Raw genomic sequence first — 17,669 nt, 5'->3', positions numbered from 1 at the left:
GCTGGTGGCTGCATGTGTCCCCGTGGAACCTTTGCACCTGGTGCAGCCCCATATTCCCCTGAGGCACTGCGTGGCTGGTGGCTGCATCTTGTCTGTATTTCTCTGTAAAAGAGCTTAGTGCTCAGGGCATTTCCCTCTCTTGCAGTGCTCACTCATCATTGTATTTTCTTTCATGATTTTCATAAATCTCTTAGCTTGACCTTGAAGGTATAGGCCTCTGTTGTGTGTGTGTGTAGGTATGTATGTACTTTTCACTGTTTTTTATTTTTACATTTTAAAAACTCATTTCAGTGAATGGAAGGAGTAACAATTTTCTCAATATTTGCTACAGTTTTACTATTAAGGCACATTTTAGACTACCTCACTAAAGCTCAATCTACATTGTACGTATCTGAAAATAATGCTCTTTAATTAGAAGAATTCCCCAAAAGTGTCAGTTTTATTCCAAGCAAGATTTAAATATTTTTATCTAATTCCCAGGAATTCTAAGATAAATGTGCATACTTCCCCCCATGTAAGTTTCGTCATTTTTTTACTGTACAAATAGTATATGTTTTTCTAAAAAATTCTAACTAGCTAATGTAAACAAAAAGGAATATATTTAAAGAATACATAGTAATTCTTAGATTTGTCAGGAAGGCTTGAGGTCCTGGTTATGAACAGGATGGAAACCAAGGCCCCTTATTCATGTTCCCTATTACTACTGTTGCCTTCTGCTCCTGAGGCCGCTGCCTGGGTCTGCACAGAGCCCAGAAGCAGGGCACCTCCTGGAGTGTGAGCGTGCATTTTTGTTGGGTGAAGTGTACTTAGGGGTGGGATTATGGGTTAATGGGGTCACCACTCAGCATGTTTAACAGCAACTACCTTACTCTCCATTGCCTCTTTTTAGGGTTATTATATTGATGTTCTTGGTATGTATTTCTAATAAAATCTTTTTGGTTCTCAGATCTTTTTTGGTTGCTACCTGATCTTGTTTTTTCAATGCATTATTGGTATGAATAATTGTGCAGTTAGACTCTTTGACAGTCTTTCCCCTTCCTTGGCTATTTATGTGCCTCTTCCCGTCTCCTGTGAGCCTCCCCTTCTGTGAGGCGCGTGATCTTTGCCCTACGTCTGTAGCTGTTCTCTCCCCTGTGACTGCACCCTTTCTCATGATTGTAAATACTAGTCATCTGTTCTTGATTGCCAAGTTTTGGTTCCCAGCTAGTTTTCGTCCCTGAATTCTGGGCTTTGAATTCTTGTCCTTTGGTGTCTGGTAGACGTTGCAACTTAGTGGGTCTGAACTGGGCTTCTGAAATCCCCACAAATCCTGTTTCCCCAAAGCCTTACCCATGTCAGTTGATGGCAGCCGCATCCTTCCCTTCCTCAAGTCAGAAAACCTGGGAGTCACTCGGACCCCAGTCTTTCTCCTGCAGTCTGTTGGAACTTGGCCCTTCGCTCCCTGACGCTTCTGTGTCCCCCATCCCTGCTGTTTTGATCTCTTGTATCCCAGGCTCCCAGAATAGCAGTCAGTACTCCACAAGCACTTTCTGAATGAACTTTGTTTCAGTGATCTCTGTTTAATTTTGTCCTCATCTTTTAAATTATTGATTCTCTTAATTTTAAGCCTAATGACTTTTTTTTTTGTCTGTGCAGATTGAAAAGTGAATCTCTATGAAAGGGGGGAAATCGGAGGGGGAGACGAACCATGAGAGACGATGGACTCTGAGAAACAAACTGAGGGTTCTAGAGGGGAGGGGGTGGGGGAGTGGGTTAGCCTCGTGATGGGTATTAAAGAGGGCACGTTCTGCATGGAGCACTGGGTGTTATGCACAAACAATGAATCATGGAACACTACATCTAAAACTAATGATGTAATGTATGGTGACTAACATAACAATAAAAAATTTAAAAAAATTAAAAAAAAAGTGAATCTAATTTCACTATCAGGGAGAGATCTCAAATGGTGGGTAGGGGTGTGTGCCAGCAGGTGGGCCGCACGTTGCATCTTTATCACAGGGGCCTCCTGCATCCGCTGTGCCCTCAGCAGTGGGCCCTAGGAGGCTATGGGGCTGTGCAGTTCCCCTGTTGTCCCCGAGGCAGGCATTTTTTCTTTGCCTCCGAGCACTTGGTGACTGGGCCAGTTTTTCGTAGTGGACTGGGCTCTGCTTCCCTGGGCACCTCGGTCAGTGGCCAGGAACTCGGATGGCGTGTATGTGGGCTACTGCCCCTCTTGAGTTTCCAGGGGGTCAGTCTGATCTTTTCCAGATTGCTTCAGTTGCCATTGCAGTCTCCCTCCTTAGCCCATTTTAAGTTTAGATTCTAGGACTTCTCATGCTTGATATTGAAGGATGTGTTTTAATTGAAGAATATGTTTTCATATGTGTTAAAATATACTACATAATGATGCAACATGTACAGTAAAGAGTGCAGCAGGATGTTAGGTTATTCTGATGTGCTGACGTTTGGGAATGTCAAAAATATGTTCTATTTTTGTAGTAAGCAAAGTGAGAACGGAAGAGAAGGAGAGGAGAGATGAAGACCCTGAGAGGAGGGACGAAGAAAGAGAAAGACGATACAGAGAAAGAAAGGTACGTGGGCAAACCCAGAAAGGGCTCTCCGGAGTCTGCAGAGTACAGCCTGTTGATGCATTGTTAGTAGAAGCATTTTTGGAAAGTGCTGTCACACAGGATGCAAGGTCTGAGGAAGTTCTCAGCCACTTTTCCTTACGCATGTGTTGTTTTCTTTTCAGGAGAAATACATGGTGATTTTGGAAAATTTAGAAAATACAAATAAATAGTAAGAAGAAAATAAAAACAAATTCCACCCCAAGACGATTATTGATAATATTTAAGTATATATCCTAACAGAGTAGGTTTACATATGCATTTGTGTATATATACATATATGTTTTCTTAAATTGGATTTTTACTCTTTTATGAACTTTAAACTGGATACACTTGGGGGCGCCTGGGTGGCTCAGTTGGTTAAGTGACTGCCTTCGGCTCAGGTCATGATCCCGGAGTCCCGGGATTGAGTCCCACGTCAGGCTCCCTGCTTAGCAGGGAGTCTGCTTCTCCCTCTGACCCTCCTCCCTCTCATGCTCTCTGTCTCTCATTCTCTCTCTCGCAAATAAATAAAATCTTAAAAAAAAAAAATTAAAAACAAAACAAAAAACTTTAAACTGGATACACTTGGAACATTTTTCTAAGTCATACTTCTATATAATATTAATGGCTGTACAATATAATGATATGCGTGTGTCAATTTTCTTGATACATCTGCTTTTTTTTTGGACACTTAGGTTGCTTCTGAATTTTTTTTTATTATAAAGACATCGATGGGGTAAAGTTTTTGCCTTTATTCATAATTATTTTCCTATGATTAATTTCTAGAAATGAACTTGCTAGATGAAAGTAAATATAAACTTAACCCATTTGCTGTACAGAAAAGCTGTGATTACTTATATCATCAGAGTGTAATTCCCCATGTCCAAAGCAGCAACTGGGCATGATCATAATTTTTAATCTTTGCTAATTTGATTCAGAACAAAGGAACACTTCTGAACATTTTATGAAAGGGTTTACTGCCCTGTTGTTAGTTATCCCCTCTGCATGTTTGCTTACTTTCCTAATGGAGCATTTATTCTAAGAGTACTTTAAAGATGAACTCCCTGCTAGTTATTTCTGTTTCCATTTCTGTTTTGAATTTTGTTTGTGGGATCTTTGTTTTTTTTAGTAAGTTTAAAGTGCGAGGTAGTCAGGTCTGTCTTTCCTTGTTTTGGTTGTTGATGTAAGGCTCGGAGAGCCTTCTCCCCACACCAGGATTACATAAGTAGTCGCCTGTATTTTGTTCTGGGTCCTTATAATTTTTTTAACACTTAAATCTTTAATCCCGTAGAATTGATTTTGGTGATAGGTATGTGGTAGTAACCTAGCTTTACGACTGAGGAGTTTGGTCATGGAGCTTGCCAGCACGTTTTTCTTTAGGAAGGTTATCCTGGCGGAGATGAGCAGAGTGGGTGGGAATGAGGTGAAGGAGAGGAGTCAGGAGGCTGCTGGGCAGCCACAGGGGGGATGGCGGGAGTGGGATCCATGGGGACTGAGCCGAGAAGGAGGTAAGGGCCCTGTGGCTGGAGGGCGAGCAGTGACCCACTGTTGGGTGTGAGTAGAGGAGGCCCTCGGTGGGAGGAAAGGGCAGTTCCATTTGGGGTTCAGTTGAGACATACTGATGATGCTCCCAAAACTGTGAGTCTGAGCCAAAAATATGACATGTCAGCAGCATGTTCTGCTAAGAGCTGTGTGTCACCATGTGATGGATGTCACCAGTTACTACTGAGCACCCACAGTGGTTTTGGGAATCAGAGATGACTGCACAGTGGTGCCTGGTTTTAGGAATCTCCCTGTGGGGGAGCAGACGTGTGAACTGCCAAGGACAGAGGCTGGTAGGGCGCGTGGTGCTCTGCTCACAGAGGTTACACATCTCAAGGAGGGACTGGGGTTGGTGGAGTGCAGGACGCATTCACAGCTGGGGAGAAGGTGACAGGAGTGACAAGGACAGGCTGTGGAGGAGGGGGGCATGCTTGCCATGCTGAGGAGTTTGCACGTGGTTTTCCATATCAGGGTGAAGGCAGGAGTGTGATGCCTGCCACTACCGTGTGGGTTGTGTCGCCAGCAGCGGGTTTTTCTTTCCGGAAGCACATCTTTAGAGTCGGGGTCGAGGAGGGAGGGCAGTGCAGCTTCACGCATGTATGAAGGATGGCAGCCCACGTTTCGTATGCTCACGCATTCTGCAATCTGTCCCATTCAAAGCTGCAGTATGGTGACAGTAAAGACAATCCTCTTACGTACTGGCTGTATAAAGAAGAAGGCGAAAGGAGACACAAGAAGCAGAAAGAACCAGATCGAGAAAGGAAACATGGAGAAAAAAGCAGCACAAGGGAAAAAAGAGAAAAGTATCCAAAAGAAAAAAGTAACTCCTTCTCTGACAAGGAGGGGGAAGAAAGACACAAGGAAAAGCGACACAAGGAAGGTTTTCATTTTGATGAAGAGAGGCGCCAAAGTAACACGGATAAAAAAGAGAGGTTGTCGAGAGAAGATCTTAAGAAAAAGGAGTCCAAGGTACCATTTCTGATGCTTCGTAGCCTCTGTAGTCATCCTAAGACTGGCCCTCTTATTAGAGAAGAATTTTCTCTCTCTGTAGCCAGAGGATAAGACTTGTCTTTGTAAAAACATGATTCAAGTCTGTGTAATGTGATCAATATAGAGAAATTGCTGATATAGTAGGAAATATGAAGTCAGATTTTCTGATTATATTGTGAATGTACTTTATTTTTTTTTAATTTTATTATGTTATGTTAGTCACCATACAATACATCATTAGTTTTGATGTGGTGATCCACGATCCATTGTTTTCATACAACACCCGGTGCTCCATGCAGTACGTGCCCTCCTTAACACCCATCACCGGGCTAACCCATCCCCCCTCCCCCCTCCCCTCTAAAACCCTGTTTGTCTCTCAGAGTCCATAGTCTCTCATGGTTCATCTCTCCCTCCAATTCCCCCCCTTCATTTTTCCCTTCCTTCTCCTAATGTCCTCCATGCTATTCCTTATGTTCCACAGATGAGTGAAACCATATGATAATTGACTTTCTCTGCTTGACTTATTTCACTTAGCATAATCAAGTCAAAAAATGGGCAGAAGACATGAACAGACACTTCTCCAAAGAAGACGTACAAATGGCCAATAGACACATGAAAAAAATTTTCATCATCATTAGCCATCAGGGAAATTCAAGTCAAAGCCACATTGAGATACCACCTTACACCAGTTAGAATGGCAAAAATGGACAGGGAAAGAAACAACAAATGTTGGAGAGGTTGTAGAGAAAGGGGAACCCTCTTATACTGTTGGTGGGAATGCAAGTTGGTACAGCCACTCTGGAAAACAGTATGGAGGTTCCTCAAACAGTTAAAAATAGAGCTACCCTATGACCCAGCAATTGCACTACTGGGTATTTATCCCAAAGACATAGATGTAGTGAAAAGAAGGGCCATATTTTTAACTGTTTTTAAGGCTTTTGGTACACGTTGTGTATTGCCCTCCGGATTTTCTTGGTGGGTCATTTAGTCCTGCCTTTGCTCTGCACTCTTCATCTTCATGGATCCGTCCCCAGGTCTGTGAGATTTCTCTGCCCTAGGGAGCACTCGCCCTGGTCCCCTGGGGTCTTCACCTGTCACATTCCGGCCTCATGCCCTTCCCTCTAGGCCATGCTTCTAGCCAGTCCTTACTCAACAGATGCCTCTTTCTTTAAACCACCTACCTGGATTTCTTGGCTTGCAATCTGATGGTTTTAATTTTATTTTTACAAATTCACTTGATTTTAGAGAATTATAGAAGTAGAATTTATAAAGCAGTTGTTTAAATTTTCTTTTCTATAGGTGGATGAATCTATGAAATAGCCACGTTATATTTGAAAGTTCATAATTTTAAAGCAGTGTAAGGAACTAGTCAGATTTATCTGAAAGTAATGTGAAATTGATAAGTAGAAATGTCTTTTACATACTGAGGTAACGTATAATCATCTTTTAGTATACCTTTACTCATCTTCCTTGCATTAATTATGTAATCGGCTGAAGGTAGCTGGTCAAAACAGTTACATCTGTGGTGTCGATGCTTTTGTTAAATTTGGAGTCCATGCTTGTTGTACAGAGTTTACAATTACAGTGACTTCATTATGTTATGCTAATGAGTGTCATGGAATTTTTTGTTTCATAGAACAGTGAACACCGAAATCGGGGTGCAAGTTCAAGGAGAGATCCCACCGGCAGCTGGGAAGGAACGTGCGTTCTCTGGTGACTCTTGTGTGCCCCGTGCTTCTCGTAGAATGTGTGAACATGAGTCTTTCTTATGGGGCCTGATTATAGCCAGTAAATGAGAGTGAATTATAGATACACTTCATTTACTCTTGATACAGCCCCTCCAAATTATATTCTAGGTGCACCTGAGGAGCTTGGAACTTGCTATAAATTCTTAGTCCTATTTTGCTTGTTTTATATTTGCTCACATGAACTTGGAGATCAGTACTCACTTTGGGGTGTGAGTGTGTGAGAAGCGGTTCCAGCCCTGCAGCACTCGATACCCGGAGAGGGCAGGGTTTCTGCAGGTGGGCTCCCACCCCTTTCACTGCCACCAGTGCCCAGACCAGTCAGGGTGCGGACAGCAGATGAAGTCTGTCTAGCCACAGCCAGGGCATGGATGACAGCCTGCTGGAACGGCACGTCTGCCTCTCCTGGGCGTGTTGGGTAGCCCCCCAGAGCCCTTTCTCTGCTGGTAAAAGTCTAGTAATAGTACCTGTTTTGTGTGGGTTTTGTGAAGATCACAGATTAGAGTTTGTAAAATCTCATTTTGTACATAAGCTCTAGATTTCTTTTTTAAGTTTTTATTTAAATTCCAGTGTAGTTCACATACAGTGTAATGTTAGTATGAGGGGTACAATGTAGTGATTCAGCACATCCGTGCACCACCCGGTGCTCATCCCCAGCCTGTTTCCCCCGTTCCCCACCCCGCACCCCTCTGGTCACCAGGAGTGTGTTCTCTAGAGGGAAGAGTCTGTTTCTTGGTTTGCCTCTCTTTTTTCCCCCTTTCCTCATTTGTTTCAATTCTTAAAGTCCACATATGAGTGAGATCATATGGTATTTGTCTTTCTCTGACTGACTTATTTCACTTAGCAGAATACGCTCTTGCTCCCATCCATGTTCTTGCAAATGGCAGGATCTCATTCTTTTTTTGGGATTGCCTAATAAAATTACAGGAGTGTTCTAGAACTCTCTTAAGGATAGAGAGTCATACACACATACAACTTTGTCAGAACACATAGTTTCTTCTCTCTGCTGAGGCTGTTTTCTTTCTTGGATTGCTGCTGAAATACCAACAGTGTAGGAAGACTTTAGTGTCCACAGTTGTAACGAGATATGCTTCAGACATGTGATGGGACATACCAGATACCGATGAGAGCCTTCGCGGAGGTGAAAAATGCTTTATGTCTCAAGTCTGTGTTTAAAATTAATTTTGAGGGGCGCCTGGGTGGCTCAGTTGTTAAGCGTCTCCCTTCGGCTCAGGTCATGATCCCAGGGTCCTGGGATCGAGCCCTGCATTGGGCTCCCTGCTCCGCGGGGCGCCTGCTTCTTCCTCTCCCGCTCCCCCTGCTTGTGTTTCCTCTCTCGCTGTGTCTCCCTCTGTGAAATAAATAAATAAAATCTTAAAAAAAAAAAAAATAAAATAAAATTAATTTTGAATTTGATCATACTTTCTAGGTATGCAGAGGATTTAGTAAGAAATAATGGAAAAGATAAAGACTCAAGAAGGAAGGTAAGACACTTATGTTGACTTTATTTTGCAGCAAGATTAGCCGTGAGTCTCAGTTTGTGATGCCTTGGAAAGCAGAGCCCGACACAGGCCTCGCCCGCAGATGGGTTGATCTGAGTGGTGATTCCAGGAGGACATAGTGGACATGTTTAGATTAAAAGCCTCAGATAGATTGAAAGTAGACAAACACCAGATAAAGCGTCACCTGTGTCAGAGCTGGAGTGGCTGTGCTCATGTCAGCAGGATCGACTGGGACGGAAGGTCAGTGAAGCGGAGGACCTTTCCTGGCGATGATCAGCTCGCAGGGAGAGGTCACAGTTATAAATGAGCACGTACCTAACAGAGGAGCCTCAAAATTCAGAATTGAAGGGAAGAATGGAGGGTAGAGTGACAGCATTTCATGGCAGCACACCGTGCCCCTCGGGGGATGGGACAGGCTCCTGGAGACAGGAACCCCCACAGCTGTCTCTGGAAGAGGTCCGCAGTCTGGCAGGTGAGCACACTGGCTCAGGGTTAGTCCTCCCGCAGGGAGGCCCAGGCTCCAGGGACCTCGCAGGCAAGTTCTGTCCCACGTTTGTTACCAACACCAGCACGCCATGCATGGTCCTGCCCTCCCATGTGACTGTCTCCTGCGCGTGGAGGGCGATTCCCGGTCTTTGTGTTTCTTACCATCATTGCACTTACCATCAGAATAGTCTTCATAATGAATATTTAGTAACTATGAAGTGGTCGGCGCTGGGGGGTTAATTATCATCCAGCCATTTTCCTGGTTTGTTGTTTTTTATCATGGGTAATATGGCAAGGAGATTTGCGTCATTATTTCTGAAGAATAATTTTTCCTGTCACTTTCTTTGGTAGTTATCTGAAACCCATGACCCTGAGATAATCATCTTTAACGTTTTGTGCCATATTTTTGTGTATCTCTCTATTCCATATGCATACACAGAAACACATGGAATTTTACATAAATTAGATCGCAGGGCATATATTATTTTGATGTGGGTATGTTTTATTCATTCAGTTTTGGGGAGTGGTTGGATCACTGACCATCTAGCTAAAGCCACACCTAAGGACAAAAGTTAGCCTTACAACAACTTCTTCCCAGGTAATCTTTTTCCTATATAGTCTTTTATACTTGTATATGAATATTTATATTTGGGAGTTGGGGATGCCTTTTTTCTGTTTTGCACATGCACTCCCACCCCCCATGCAGCATCCTGTTTTTCCCAATTCATCGTTCGAGTGATGTAGATCTGCCTCACAGTTTTTGTGGATAAATTCTTGAACTGGAGTTGTTGGATGAAAATATATAGATTTTATAGTGTTTTCCTTACATCTCCCAGTTCTAATGAGCTCTAGATTAGCACTATTCACTAGAGTTATAATGTCAGCCACATTTATAATTATAAATTCTCTAGTAGTCATATTAAAAAAGCAAAAAGAAACAAAATTCATTTTAATAACATGTTATATAATCCAGTATTTCTGGAATACTATTATTCTTTCAACATGTGATCAATATAAAAATTATCAATAAGATATTTCATTCTTTTTTTTGCCAGCCAAGCAATATTTGTGATATATTTTTCCCCTGAAGCATTCTTGAAGGTACTTGACATCTCATTTTGGCTTATGATTAGGTCATTTGTTTTATAGCATCGACACTGAGTTTGTCTTGGTTTAATTCTTCAGCATTATGAGAAGCCTACCATACGCCAGAGTAATTTTCTGGATATGTGGAAAGCTCCTTATTCTCGTCATGGTAATACGCCATCCTGTCCCCAGTTTTATGCACTGACCAGTGGGTAGTGATGTCTAGGACTTGTCTCTTCCTCGTGCCAGTGACCACAACAGGAGTGGAAATCAGCGTTTCCCTCGCCGGCACAGGGGCACTTTATCTGCCCCTGTCACTAGGAAATAGGTCCACTGGTGCCCCCTCATCTGCGGTTTCGGACACCCGTGGTCAGCAGGGGTCTGGAAGCAGATGGCCCTCCCCTGTCGCATCGCCAGAAGGTCAGGCTAAGCTGACGCCTGCGTCACTCACCTCCCTTCATCTCGTCCTGGGGCATTCTGTCATCTCAGGTCATTACGAGAAGGGTGAGTGCAGGATGGTAAGATATATTGAGAGAGAGAGTCCAGAGTCACATAACTTTTATTACGGTATATCGTTATAATTGTCCTATTTTATTATTAGTTATTGTTCATCTCTGACACTTTATCATAGGTATGTATGTATAGGGAAAAATGTAGTACGTGTAGGGTTTGGTACCGACCACAGTTTTAGGCCTCCGCTGGGGGGCTTGGCACGCATCCTTGTGGGTAAGGCGGGGGGGAACCACTGTACTGTTGTTATGCCCATTTCTCAGAGGAGAAAACGAGGCACTGAGGTTACTTGCCCTCGGTGATCTTGTTTGTATACCTTGGGGCCAGAACCCCAGTCCTCAGCCACTGAGGGCAGCGCCTCCGTGGGGGGCGGGGTGGGCTCTGGGGTTGCCCTGGAGACCCTCCCCGTGCTGCTGACTGGCTCTGCTGTCTTCCAGCACAGCCGGGAAGAGGGCGCGTCGGCGTGGAAGCTGGCTCAGAGGCACGGGACAGAAGAAATGGCGGTAAGGAGAGCGCGTCTTTCCGTTTTGGGTGCTCCTATCCAAAGGTGTGCTTTTACTGGTGATTCTTTGCTTTCATAGTACCTGTTTATTAGGGTAATTATTACTCCTTTTAGACCGCAGAGCATAGGTGTGAAGGGGACATTGGAGAGGCTGGGGTGCTGTTGAAGGCCTGGAAGAGTATTGGCTCACTGTGCGTGTGCTTGGACGCCGTGGCCGTCCTCTGTGGGGGCAGCGGAAGGGTTTGCAAAGAGCATGGCAGGGAAGAGGGTCCAGCCAAGTGAATAGCCAGCCTTCTCATCACTGCTCTGTATTTAAATGCGAGAGGGTTGAGGAGAATTGCAGAAACCAACTAGAGACGTCTCAAAAGATGTGATTCATTATCGGTGAAACAGAGTCAAGGTAACAGATAATTTTCAGAAATATATGCCAAACTAGGGAGATCAAGGAAATGGCACTATCTTCTTTTAAGGGGAGATCATTGATAACTCTGAGTACTTCTTTCCAAAGCTGATGAGTAGAAAGCACCATGGTGCTCCACTTAAGGCCCCAGGGAAGGGGTGGTTGAGCTCCTGCTGGTGGCACTTTGTTGTCATCGTCCCTGGCTGGGCTCTAGCTCCACAAAGGGTGCTGTGTCAGCCCTGTGGCCCCTGGCAGAGCGCCTGGCACACCCTGGGGTGAAGTGTTTGCCAGTCGAGTGGAGGGATCGCCCTGGACGTGGTGCAGAGCCCCTGTGGGTATGTGTGCCAGGGGTTCAGCAGTGTGAAGCTGCAAGGTTTGCTTAGAACTCCTGCAAAAACACAGCATTTGCTTTTGTTTCTCTTATCACTTAGCAGGTGTCCTGTCTGTCGGTGCGTTGTTCACTAATGTCCAGTGACTTTATATGACAGTGTGCCAAAAAGGATCTTTTTTAGGGGGCAGTTTTTCCTATAAAGTATCTGTACAAAATAACTCTTCCCCACCCCCAGGCAATGAGGTGTCCTTAGTAATCCTTTCAGTCCTGTGGGCATACAAGAATGTACCTATTTAGAAAGTCAGGCCAGGTAGCCACTTAGAGGAACAGCTGGGTTGTGGCATCAAGCGTTGGTTTTGGGCATTGTTTACTGCACGGCACTGCCCTGGGTTCTAGAGAAGAAAGGTGCACTTCCAGGTGGCAGACTGTGCCACTGGGTGCTCCCCGAGCTCAGTCCTCTCCTGGATGCCCCTGTCTCCTCTTCGCACTCACCACATTCTCGCCCTAGGCCCCCTCTCCCTCCTCTGTGCCTGTTTTGGTGGAGGTGCTGACATCCATCCAGTTTTTGCCCCTGCAGACTCGGGGTCATTTTTTCCCTAAAGCCCGGCCACTGTCATCCTGCCCCTTTGCCCCCCAGGCCCACGCTGCTGCCAGAGTTCCCCTTCACTGTTTCCCCTCCAGAGTAAGAACCAGAGCCCTGGTGAACGTGTGGTGTGTGGGGGCCATCCGGCAGGGGCGTGAAAGCAGGTGTGGTGCAGTCATGTTTCTTTCTGAAGAAGGATGTCTCTGAACTTGAGTGAATGAGAGGGGACATGGCCGGGATGGGGGTGCTGGGCTGAGGATGATGGTGGGGGAGGGTCGGGGCCTGGGGGGGCTCCTGCGACGTGGAAGAGCAGATGTGGATAAGAAGAGAAACCGCTTTCGGAGGGAAAATACGAGTTTTCTAAACATCTGTTTCATTTCTGCTACCCTCTTATCCTGGAAACCTGGAACATGTTTCTACTCAGTTTTCTGGGTACCTCTTCCAGGATGGCTTTGGGATGATGTGTGCAGCCCCACCATACGTCCAGAGCCTGACGGGGCACCCCTCCCCCTGTGTTTGTTGCCCGGCCCGGAGTGCTGGAGTGATGGGGCAGGTGTGCTCTGAGTCTGAGGGGCCGGGATTTGCGCAGCTTGTGTGCTGCTCAGGGAGGAGGAGACAGCCGCGGTAGCACCTCGTCACATCGTGGTGGTTTCTCAAAAAGGATGAGTTCGTTAACTTTTCCTCTTTACGGTCGTATTCACCACGTAGGAAGGTATTTTTAAGGGATTTGAAGTTGGATTATGTTCATTTTATAAATACATTTTAAAATCAGCAACATCAAATTAATCTTAACATTTTCCCAACCTATTTGCAAGATTCAGATTTATGATTGAATTTTTTTTTATGTGTTTGATTTTTACCTCTAGGAAATTGAAAAGGAAGGCATTGATTCAGAAAATGCTGGAGCTGATGAATATAGAGCTTGCTTTGAAGATGATTTTGAAGTTTGTATAGAAGTTAAAATTTTTCTCGGCTTAAAAATAATTTGTTCTAAAATCTGCTTAATTATATTAACTTAAAAGCTTTCTCTTTTTGTTACTCTTAATACTCTATATCTGTTTGATTTAGGCTTGTTACCAGTAAAAAGTGCTGTACTATCAGTGCTTACCACTGTGATGTAATTAAATGATTTTACGATTTAGCCTATTAAGTGCACTGCATCCAAACCTGTATGTGTATATTGGAAAGAATCTCTGTGTGTGTATAGGGTACATATATTCACAAACACACACACACACACACACACACCCTGTCACATTCTCAGCACAAAAATGTTAGCACGTTATTGTTACTGACACCTGTCAGTGTATGTAAATCTATACAGCGTGGTTCATTTTTAGAGAAAAAGGCAGCAGTTTATACAGATCTATAACTCAGGGGCATTGGTGTCCGTTAACTGTAAAAATCTTTCTTGGCCATAATGAGCATTTTGTCTGTTTTAAATTCTAAATTGTATGTTTTGTTCTGTATGTGTGTTCTTTAAAGTCAGTTTGTCTAAAGGTTCCAAAACTGTGATTATTGTTTGTAGGATTACGAAGATGACTTTGAGGTTTGTGATGGAGATGATGATAGCTTTAACGAGCTGGAACCAAAAGAGAAAATTGAAGAGCTTCCTCTGGCTAGAAAAAAGGAGATACAGGAAATTCAGAAAGCCATTAATGCAGAAAACGAAAGGATCGGCGAGCTGTCCTGCAGACTGTCTCAGAAGCCAGGTCTGCTGGAGGGTGAGAGGGACTCGAGGACAGGTTCACGCATCCGTCTCTCAGGACGGCGGGCGCCCGCGCCTGCAGGGTCCTTGAGTGTGGAGTCCTTCTAACTGGGGGCAGATGCGTGAGTGTCGTGGGCTCCCACAAGGTGCCGTGTGAGGCGCTCAGAAGGTACTGGCCCAAGCTGCACATGGCCTCCCTGGTCGGCGCCTGCAGCCTGTGGGCAGCTGTGAGCACAGGTCCTTCCGGGGGCGCTCACACGGGAACCGCCAGTCCTGCGTGTGGCCCTGTTCACTTCTCCCTTGCTGTCAGTCGGCCCGTCTGCAGCGCATGCTCTGTTTTCTGATGCCACTGTCTTTGAGTCTCACAGAGGAGAGTGAGCAGGTCAGCGGGAGGCTCAGAGCAGATGCAAGCCTCTTGGGCGGTGGCTGCGGAGCTGAGGGCCGGTTCGGGGAGACAGGTTCAGGAATGTGGCCTGCCAGATGTGTCTCAAGACTTCTTTCCCAGGGATTTCCTGTACGGAATTAGAAATGTGTTCTGCCCAAAAGTTCTTGGCGTTGTGCTATGATAAAGTCACTTGTAAGAGTAGAAGTAAATATCTTAAAGTCACTTAAAGGGAAAGCTATGACATTCTGATAAAAAAATTAGCATTAAACATAGCACCAAAGGTCAATAGGGCAATATTAAAAATATTACTGGATGATATACTACTTTAAATTATCTAGTAAAATAATTAGCAATTAATACAACTAATTATGATTAGTAATTGATATAATAATCCAAATGAAGGTTAGGCAGAATGATTATTATCCTCATTTTTTTTTTTTTGAGTTTTATTTATTTAAGTAATTTCTACACTTCACGTGGGGCTCAAACTCACGACCTGGAGATCAAGGGTCACCTGTTCCGACCGAGCCAGCCAGGTGCCCCTAGGACCCTTGTATTTTGCGCTTGCTGCGGAGGAGACAGAACTGAGCTGGCAAGTGCTGATACATAGACTGTTCTCTAGGCTTATAGTGAAACCAGTGTCTCGGAAGCCAGGGGAGCTGTCCCGCTTGAAAGAAATATTTCAGTTTCAGAAAATAGCTTTCTTTTTTTGTACAGATGAAAACAGTTCCCCTGCCAGAGCCCCTGTTTGTGGAATTTTTGTTGATTTTGCAACTGCCTCACGCCGTCAGAAGAGTCGGACTCAGGCCCTTAAGCAAAAGTAGGTGTGTTGGGAATTTGTGAAGGGTATTGTGGAATTTTAATATACTTCAGTATGCTTTAAAAGAATAGAGCTTTTCTTTTTATTTTCACTACCGACATTAGGTATGTTCTTAAATTTGTGCTCCGTGTCTCCATGTTCCACTATCATGTTAACAGTGAAGTGTGCCGATGTCTACTGCTGCTTGGCGTCCAGCGTTTGTGGATTCTGGGGTCACCCCGGGGTCACAGCCCTGCGCTCCCTGAACTGCATGAGCTTGGCCCTCCTTGCGTCTCCGCGTGGGGCTCCCACTCGAGGTGCAGCGAGTGCTGCCTAGTGCTCGCACACTGGAGAGCTCAGCGTTCCTGTGTCCATTCTCAGAGGAGGAGGCTGAGCAATTTGTAAGGGTCAAGAGTGCTAACAGCTGGGTGCACGTAGTGTGAGTTTCCCTCTGTGTCCCAGGCACTGTGCTCCCTGTGTGTCAACTACTTCATTCCCTGCAGCCCCATTTTACAGATGAGGAGAGTGAGGCTCGGGTTTGGAACCCAGGGCTCCCAGATGTCACAGTCCACGCTTATAACTTAGAAATCTATAAAATCAGAAATTTATGAAAGTCAAAGGGTATAGTCTCAAGTAAAGGGTCTATCATATTAAATTCAAGTATGATATAGGAGTAAATGTAGAAATTAAATGTTTTTTAAAAACCTGTGTTTAAAAGCCATCATTCCATCTGGCTCAAATATGACTTTAGTGGGTACTCAGGAAACTTTGCTTAATGCACAAATAAATCATGAATAATAAGTTTTCATATAATTTTTGTTGTCCTTATAAAATATAAGGTAGTAAAATCAGTTTTTGCCACTATGGCTAGGTTTTTTTGCTTTAACCTCATTCAAGTCTTGGAAACTACATACGGCTTAATGTAATTTTTATAAACTCAGAGATAATCAGAACCACACAGTGTAATGTTTAGGCATATATAAATGTAAGATGAAATTATATTTTACAAAGCAAGAAAATGATAGTTACCAAGTTCTGTATGCTGATTGTCATGGGCAGTGGGGGACCCTATGTGGGCACAGGTCATCCCACGGTTTCTGGTTCTGGGGTTGGGCAGCAGGTCGTGGGATGTTACCGTATTATGATACATAAGTGTACGTGTGTTACATGCATTATTTTAGGTCAGAAATTATACTGAATATGGAGGACTGGAGGTACTAATTGGGGAAGATGTGACAGTGGCCAGAGGCTAAGGTTATGGAAAGGTGGCAGTTAGTGGGAAAGCCCGAGAATGGGCACATAAGGATGGGGAGGGAGCAGATCTCATTTGTGAGCTGCCCAGGTGGTGGAGACCATGCCCCACATGCAGACTGAGCACCAGCTGTGTGGAAGTCATAGTAAATGAAAGAAAGCAAACACTGGCCAGGCAGAGCTCATGTTCCAGTGGGGGTGACGAACAGTGAGTACAGGGCTTGATCCCTGGGCACGCCACATGAGGGTGCCGGGAAGGAAAGAGAGACCAGCTCAGGTGAGTGGAGAAGGACGGTGTGCGAGGCCAGGGGAATCCACGTGCAAGCAGCATCTTGCCGGCCTCGTTGGGTGGGAGGGGCGATGGGCTGTGCTATGTGCTGCTTGGCCACTTCCTGTTTGGTCATCTCGGAAGAGTGGCCTAAAGGACAGCGTGCACCTGGCCACCGCCCAGGTGACATCACAGAATGTAATCCTTCTGATCAAGACATCCATTCATGAAGTGAAATAATTGCTCTCCATGAAAATTCTAGGCATGCGAATATCATAACTTTATTTTGTGTTCACCTCAGGTGCACGGAATTAGAATAATCAAAAATTTGGTTCATTCTATATTCACATTGCTGGTGTATGCATGACTGTCTTATTATTCACAACTGTTCAATACCTCAGACTCACAGCCACCGGAAAATTTGTTCCTCGACAATTACCTGATTTGATTATAAGGTTCCTTATGCTCTCCCTGTACTTTCCTTTGTATATTATTAACTTTTCTCTTGTTTCCAATTTATTTTAAAGGACACGCAGTACAAAGCTGCTTCGGCTCATTGACTTAGATTTTTCATTCACTTTCTCTCTCTTGGATCTACCGCCAGTAAATGAATATGACATGTATATCAGAAACTTTGGGAAAAAAAACACGAAGCAGGTTAGTATAAGATGCATTAACAAGTAGAGTACAATAAGATATACTTGTGCTATACTGTATCTTGTTCCAGAATGTTAGAGCTTGGGAATGGTGTGGGAAGGATGTAGACTTGAGGAAAAGGGAACCCCTTCATCATGTGGTGCTCATTACCCTGGAAAGATTGTGCTCATGTCCACGGATGCTCCACAGGCTCCTGAGCCCACGTGGAATGGGGCACGCTCCCAAACTTGCGGATGTTTTATTTAAAGTCAAGCAGAGGGGCGCCTGGGGGGCTCAGTCGTTAAGCGTCTGCCTTCGGCCCAGGTCATGATCCCAGGGTCCTGGGATTGGGTCCCA

General features: G+C 44.6%; 1 protein-coding gene across 6 annotated transcripts in view; it reads left to right on the top strand.

The window, feature by feature from the left end:
- DYNC2I1 (dynein 2 intermediate chain 1) overlaps window positions 1-17,669 on the top strand; it is a 55,941-nt gene that overhangs the window by 11,218 nt on the left and 27,054 nt on the right. For 2 of the 6 annotated variants that reach the window (XM_035029749.1, XM_035029752.1), the window contains exons 4-12: window positions 2,479-2,570; window positions 4,791-5,099; window positions 6,757-6,833; window positions 8,295-8,349; window positions 10,887-10,952; window positions 13,132-13,209; window positions 13,794-13,989; window positions 15,076-15,178; window positions 17,204-17,333. In XM_035029749.1, the coding sequence (XP_034885640.1) occupies window positions 2,479-2,570; window positions 4,791-5,099; window positions 6,757-6,833; window positions 8,295-8,349; window positions 10,887-10,952; window positions 13,132-13,209; window positions 13,794-13,989; window positions 15,076-15,178; window positions 17,204-17,333 (1,106 nt within the window). Of the gene's footprint in view, window positions 1-2,478; window positions 2,571-4,790; window positions 5,100-6,756; window positions 6,834-8,294; window positions 8,350-10,886; window positions 10,953-13,131; window positions 13,210-13,793; window positions 13,990-15,075; window positions 15,179-17,203; window positions 17,334-17,669 lie in introns of those variants that run through there. The other 4 variants (XM_035029750.1, XM_035029751.1, XM_035029753.1 and 1 more) reach the window with 4 other exon arrangements.

Source organism: Mirounga leonina, unplaced genomic scaffold (genome assembly GCF_011800145.1).
Source record: "Mirounga leonina isolate KUSES-001 unplaced genomic scaffold, KU_Mleo_1.0 Mir_288, whole genome shotgun sequence".
Classification (NCBI taxonomy): Eukaryota; Metazoa; Chordata; class Mammalia; order Carnivora; family Phocidae; genus Mirounga; species Mirounga leonina.
The sequence above is the reverse complement of the archived record's forward strand: the minus strand, read 5'-3'. Positions and strand labels throughout refer to the sequence as shown.